This window comes from Lissotriton vulgaris, chromosome 2_1 (genome assembly GCF_964263255.1).
Source record: "Lissotriton vulgaris chromosome 2_1, aLisVul1.2, whole genome shotgun sequence".
NCBI classification, from domain to species: Eukaryota; Metazoa; Chordata; class Amphibia; order Caudata; family Salamandridae; genus Lissotriton; species Lissotriton vulgaris.
The window spans coordinates 2,001,516,283-2,001,523,607 of NC_141687.1; the positions used below are offsets into that span (position 1 = coordinate 2,001,516,283).

The following is a 7,325-nucleotide window of genomic DNA, read 5'->3' on the forward strand; positions in this document are numbered from 1 at the left end:
GGTCTAATATGTAGACACAAACAGGTATCTTAAGCTAATTATGGAATCATATCTCATAACCATGTTTGAAGCCTTGGAAGGAAAGGGAAATGTTTACCATTAGATATGCCATGTGTTTAAAATACACTCAAATTTAAAATAAATGCTGAATGCAACGTTTGCTCCGTCTATTCTTGCGGAACGACAGTGGCGCCTTTTTTGAACTGCATGCTGCACCTCAGGCAAAGCCATTAGAAAACCATGGTGCCAAATGATGTACAGCGTGATGTGTGTACTTTCGTTCTATACATGACTTAATGCTACTCACATGTATTGTGTAAGGGTCAAAGGCGGCAGAAATGTGGACGGACGTGCAAAAGGAAACAGGATGACATAGTTTGAACATGCTATTTTTGAACACTGCTTGAATTGTGGATATCCAGTTCATGAGTTGAGAGGCCACTTTTCCACAACTGGCAAAAAAACCTTTAAGGGGAGATGTTAATGTTTGCTAATCCTGTACGCCTTGCTTCTTCGCAATAATGTTGTAACTTTAGGTGGCCACTCCAGCAAACCTGTCAGAGAGGCTTTCGTGTTTGTGACTGCGAAACAACTTCTGAATAACAAAAGCTTATTTTTAAACTATGAGAAGTGCATTGATCAAAACAGCAAATGAGCAAACTCGTAGTAAAGTTCACACAGCAAGAAATCGGACTTATCTCGTTTCATTTTATGTTACCAAATCCATGGTGAAAGTGAATTGGTTTTGTTTAATGACCTATGTTGCATCATGGAGCCATTCTCGATTGGCCTGGACTAACAGTTTCTAAGTGTCTACTGTTGTAAAATTCGGACACTGTGCATGCGCAGACAACACAAACCTGCAGACATTCTCAATAGGCCCCGTGTAAATTCCGAAAGGACATATGTTACCATTGAACGCTTTGTACATTACACTGAGAGTGACACTATTTAACGTAAGTTAAAATGTAACGTGGTTTAACTTGATACATATTCTGCAAAGTGGAATACAAGAACAGGCAATGGATATTGTGCATCTTCATATAAACTCGTTTAAGTGTTTAAGGCTCACTTGGTTGCAGCGTCTTAAACCACAATTCGACATCTGTGTTGGGTGTTTAACATTTGAAAGGTCAATTAATCCACAATTTAAAAATACGCAAAAGACGCAATGTATGCGTCTGTGTGACTGTAACTACTGACACACAGACTGGGGAGATTAACCTTTAGGCATTAAGAATAAGTAACATTTTAGTGACATGGCCTTCAGACTGAAAGAGAGCTTTGTAGGCGAACACAGAAATGAAATTCATGGCCTTAGCAAAGCAAGTCACACGACTGATTTATTTAACATAATATTTTATTTGATTTATATAGAAATACTTAAAAAAACATGAAGTAGCACCATTACTTAAGTTTCACCTTAATTATGTAGAACTTTAAATGTCAGAAAAATAAAACTCTTGATACATTTTTCAAATCTTGTCTCAGCAAATATAATATTAGTATTTGACCATGAGGTTAAAGGCCCTTTATCATAAAATAAAATATACTTTGTTTTTAAACTTTGCTCATTAAAGTACATTTACGCTCAAGTAACATCACCTACATATACATAAACAAGTGGTAAACAAATGTATTAAAATAGAAATACTAAAACTATAGTGGTGCAACAGAATTTTGTAATTTCCACTTAATTCTATTTATACAAATATTTAGAAAGCTTCAATGGCTCCATTTGTCAACTTAATATCTTTATACATTTCGTTTTTGTAATAATATAGAATAAAATATGTTTTATAATCACTGAATAAAAATATGCTGGGTGAAGTAGATTTAAAAGATTTTTCCGAACCTATAAAATCTCCATCCCATCAGAATACTGTTCAAAGCATTACACATATTATGGTTTGTAATTCTATCCACAATTGTGTGATATTAAAATAATACAGTGTTCTTTGCCAGAAGGTCATTTTAAAAATAAAAAGATTTTAACCCAGATACAAAAAGTTCACTGAACTTAAAATTAAAATACTTGTAAACATCTTTGCAATATGAAATATACTTTTCAAGTCAAAAGAATAAAATACTTCAATCTGTATCAATACAATTTCTCTTTAAAACCTTTACACGTTTATATATATATCTACATATATGTATAGACCTAGATATTTGTAAATAATAGATATGATACAATGCCATTGCCAATAAAGCTGCAGTATCGTACTGGTGGTGGTGGTGTGAAAGTAGGGGGTGGCATGAACGTTTTGCTCTCTGGGGAAAACATTCATGTTCAGTATCTAGCCCAAGAAAATGTGTTGGGAAAACCTAAAACGAGGGTGCATAACAGTCAGTACATCATAATAACCCTAACTATTACATTGTGGAAGCTTCTGATCAAAAGTAGTGTAAATCTATTATTAAAATGTAGTCCTCCTATTATGTATATCATGCATTAATATGTCCCCAAGGTACAGTATAGTGTCCTGCTAGCGGCTCCCTTGTAAATATGCAGATACTGCAGCTTTATACTAATTTAAAGGTAAGCAGTATCAAAAAGCAAGTCCCTATGTAGGAACACTGAGCTTTCCATTAAGACTAGGGGCATTTAGCATGCATTGGAATGATATACTGACTGTCCCACTGCACAGGAAAGGAGCTGCTTTTCTCTTCTTCTCTGTTTATCCGTGCTGGTTTAGCGTGTTGGCTATTTTGGGAAAGACGGGGTATTGCGAGTAGTTTGGGAGACACTACATGAATCTGAGGCCCCTGTAAGTTATCCTGTTTAATGACAGGCCATGTCAGTGCAAATTAATACTTAAGATAAAAACGTAAAAAGATCACTCGTTTATTATTGTAATGTGCCTGGCTTCTATCTCGATTATAAAAAAAAAAAGGTGCTCTCGGTCAGTTTGGTGGATCATAAAACATGCTTGAAAGGGTTTACTTCCCCACGGTTTCCGACTCCTATCCCCATACTCCACAGGGGAGACCTCAGCTGCAAAAAGTGTAAGTGGTCTGATTCATATTGCTGAAAGGGAAAGGGTTTCTTGTGTAGCAGGAACCAAAGTTACTATTTCAATTTAAACACTTGACATACTTCTGTCGGTTGTTTACACTTTAAGTTGACGAAGAGGTGATCTGAAGAGCAACTTAGGTCGACTTATAATAAACTTCACTGTTGTCTTCACCAAAGCTGGTACATCAGCACGTAATGTAAGCAACGGCACAAGTCACCAGCCAGCAAGGAGGGTGGGGGCATCAAGCAAGCATAATTTGTTAGATAGGGTCCTGCATAATTTCACAATATCATTCAAGAAAAAAGTCAGGAGGACATGAGCATGGAACACATCATTATATCTTATCTATTAATGGAGTGAGGTTGAGAGGCCACTGTTCCATAAATGGCAAAATACCCTCCACCCACCCTCGAGTAGGTCGGGTGAAACATCCCTTCTCTGGCATAATATTGCGCCGTCAATGGCATTTCCCAAGAACCTCAAGAGATAACATCCTTTTAAGACCCTTTGAGAATACTGCGACTACGCTCATGTCACAAAGTTGGGTAGCGTCCTTCCCTCTTTAAAAAAGTTAGCTCCTCTACAGATTACATCCCCCCCACCCACCAATCATGTGGCATCTTTATGTAGGGCACAATAAGTTCCGCTTCCCATCGGCATCCATCTCCCATTCCGAAGTCGGTGGCACTGATCGGAACCGCAGAACCCCATTTATGAAAATATGCGGATGGCCTGAGTGACGAGGCTGTGGCAGACGGGGCACTGCGGTTCGGTGCGCTCGCAAATGCGGTTGGCGCATTCCATACAGAAGAGGTTGTGCCCACAGGGCACCAGGGCTGCAATCACCTCGCTCTCGCAGCACACGGAGCAGTCGCGGCTGCCCTTCCGCCTCATGCTGCAGGAAGACGAGGAGGAGGAACTAGAGGAAGAAGAAGACTGCGAGGAGGTGGAGGAGGCAGACGAGTCGCAGGAGCCCCCACCGCCGGACAGCAGATGGGTGGAGCCAGGCAGGCTGTTGGCGTTCAGCGCATGCTGGAGTGTGACGTAATGAGGGTACGCCGGAGGGTCGCTGCGGACTCTCCTCGCCAAGGAGTGTTCGGTCAGACTGGTCACGTGACCGCCAGGGGGTGGGGAACGGCGCAGGACGGATCTACGTTGATTGACTGCAGCCAGCACGTGGTTCGCATTCATGGAAGTCCCGTGTGCGTGACCGCCCCCTGGTGGCGAGGCATTGGCATGGCAGCCGCTGGAAGAGGAATTGGCGGCTGCCCGGTCAAACTGAGACCAAATGAGCGTGGTGCCGGGCGAAGGTGCAGGGTCATAATTAGTCGAGTCAAAGCCCAAGTCCACTGCATCTGGAGAGATGATATCATAAATGTAAGCGCTGGTGCTGACGTTATTATTGTTGTTGCCATTGTGGGTGAAGCTGAGGGCCGGACTGGGCGGGCTGTACTCTCCAGGTCGCCCACTGCTGCCGGTCCCAAAGTACGAGTCGCTGGACGTGCTCCCCAAGGAGCTGGAGCTGTCGTGGCGGTAGCTGGACAGTACCCTGCGGCCTGTCCCGGCCTTGGTCCCCCACAGGCACGCGTGTCCGTGGATATCCAGCCCGACGTCTGTGCCGTTGGCGTGAAAGTCGTTCTCGTCCTGAACCTCGATCATGCCGCCTGTGCGCACAGCGATGTGCGCCTCGATCTCTTCCCGGGCCCGGTCCACGTTCTCCGGCATGCCCGTGACCTCGAACACTGGCTCCTTGTCCCGGCTCGGGGTGACGATATAAGTGTGCGTCTGCTGCTGGATGCGCTTGATGGTTGCCCCCTTGGGCCCCACAACCAGCCCTACCACCCTGTAGGGCACCCGCACTTGGATTGTTGTCTGCCCGGGGAGGTTGGGTGGACCCGGCACAGTGCCTCCGCTGCTCCCACTGTTGGTACCCCCATTCAGGGCAGTGTTTTTATTCCGAGATGCTCTGATCATGGAAAAATGCTCAGCTGCTGAGATGATCTCCCTCCGGGCCATGGCCACATCTTCCTTCCTGCCCGTCACAACAAAGACAGGCTCCTCCCCGCGCACCGGGGTCTTGATGTAGGTGTTGGTCTTCGCCCGCAGAGCTTTGATTTTACAACCTACCAAGAATGCAAACAAGGAAAGAAAGATTACTTACTAGTCACAGAAGCAGAGGCATTTCTATTCAGCAATAACAATGATTTACGTACAGAACATTCACCCACTAGCATAACAATCTGGAAAATGCATAGTCCCTTTGTAAGAGCAGCAGGTCAACCTCCCCCCACGTATCTTCACTGACACAGCACTCCGCATTTTACCCAGAAATTGTGCCCACCGGCTACGAAATGGAAGAGCAAAGTGGAAATAGGGCGGAGTTTGTGCATGTTGTCCTAACAACCACACAAATAGTGTGCAACATACACACTTAATGAAAGAAAGTAAAGGTGCATTCGCTTCAGTGCTCTTGACTGTTTCCTTAAAAACCGAAAACACATAAAGGATTGTCAAATTGCCTCACAGGTCCTCAATGCTAACCCCGATGACATGCTTACAAAACCTGCAGGTACAATTCAATGTTATGCTCTAGCGAAATACCTTAGCACATCTGCACAGCATTTCAAAGGTAAAGCAAGGGGCGGCTCCCCCTCGTTGCAATGTATACTTCTTTGTTCGTCGTGGCAATGCACTATAGAAGCAAAAGAGGCTGATGCTTCGAAGTGTCTTGCCGAGAAATGTGTGTGATGCGGATTGCCGGCAGATGCGGTACCTCCAAGCCCATTGTTCTCATTTATTCAACAACGTGTAATGAAAATACGTTTCTGATAATCCTGTATGCCTGCGCTTGCATTTATAATCCCATTAAATGAGTGTGGGAGGGGTGACGATGCGTTGATTGGGTATGTGGATTATATTTGGGGCGACGTGCCTGCTCTCTTTGTCTCCTAGACTAGTCTAGTCCTGCCCATGCAATAGATCTGCCGTCATAGGGGACAGTGAGGGGAGGAGCAGTTATTGGGTGAGAACCTATAGTGGCTCGTGGCAGGATACAAAGACCATACTTGTGGGAGGTCATACAAAATGAACAATAAAGTATAATGTCTCAGAAACTCCTTTCTAGAGCGATATCCTCAAAGACAGTCTGGATCCTGTAAACATGTCTAATGAATGTACCTCCTTTTGCGGGATGGGAAAACTGTGGTTTATACGGGAAGAAAGAGGCAGCTATTTGTTCCTGGGACCTGACTCGCACTTCATACAGAAAGCCGCACTGTGCTTTGCCGCCTCACCATGCCCCCATATAATTCATATGTGCTCGTGGCATGTCTTCAGCCATTGCTAGGCTGCCCCTGCTGTGAACTCGGGAGCTGACAGGGCTGCTGCCTCATTCTACCCACGCACATGGGGCCATTCCTTTACATGTGGTTAGCCCCAGCCTACTCACCTTGTCTGCCCACGATTTCTGCCACATGCTCGGAGCTGGGCACCGGCACGCACTCGGTCATGTTGACGCTCTTCTTCCTGGGTTCGTTGTCGTAGATGGAGCCGTTGTCATCGTTGTCCAGCCCCAGCAAGGAAAGCTGATCCAAGGCAATCTGGAAAGCTCGCTGCTCCTCCAGCGTGTCCCCTCCACTGCCACCGCTCACCCCTCTCTCCACCTCGGCAAAGAGTGAGCTGGGCATAGCGGGGGCTGTCGGCTGCACCCTCCCCGCCTGGGTGCGGAGTGGGAAGAGACACAAAGGAAACGCCAAGGCAGATGGCCAGGGCTGAGGAGGAGGGAGGCGTTGGAGGGGGAACAGCCCTCCTTCTCTCCGGCTCGGCTTTTGCAAATCAGTGCAGCCCTCTGGCGGAGAGGGGTCCTCGGCTCTGCCTGTCCCAGGGTGGCCGTGGGCTGCAAGAGCTCAGATCCCCGGGATGCCAACCTTTCTCGCAGGAGCCCCTCCCCGGCTCACTCAGCGCTTTCCTCTCTTTCTTGTCTGAGCTGCAGCAGCCAGACGGCACTAGAGGGGAATATTGCACGGCCGTGACGTCATCGCCTCGAGTTGACAGCACAATGGCCCTGTTTCCCCTTTCCCGATTGGCCAGACTTAGGCCGATGGGGCGGTGCTACCCCTGTCTGGCTCCTCCTCCACCTTCTGCCTCCAGCTGCAAACTCCTTTCTTTGTTGTCTCAGGCAAAACAATAAAGAACCTAGACACTTGCTTTTATCTATCAGGCTGGATAAATCACTCGCCCGTATCTCCCTCCTTGTGTTTCTGATTTGATATCGCATAAACTCAACCTGGCCGTGATCGCATGTGC

The 7,325-nt window shown here is 45.9% G+C and overlaps 1 protein-coding gene across 1 annotated transcript; it reads right to left on the bottom strand.

Annotated features, from left to right (window-relative positions):
- Window positions 1-1,314: 1,314 nt before the first annotated feature.
- MEX3B (mex-3 RNA binding family member B) lies at window positions 1,315-7,024 on the bottom strand. Its single transcript, XM_086958222.1, has 2 exons — window positions 6,469-7,024; window positions 1,315-5,143 (listed from the first exon to the last, which is right to left on the bottom strand). Exons 1-2 carry the CDS (start codon window positions 6,704-6,706, stop codon window positions 3,732-3,734), a joined length of 1,650 nt encoding a protein of 549 aa, XP_086814348.1. The 5' UTR covers window positions 6,707-7,024; the 3' UTR covers window positions 1,315-3,731.
- Between the last annotated feature and the right edge of the window lie 301 nt (window positions 7,025-7,325).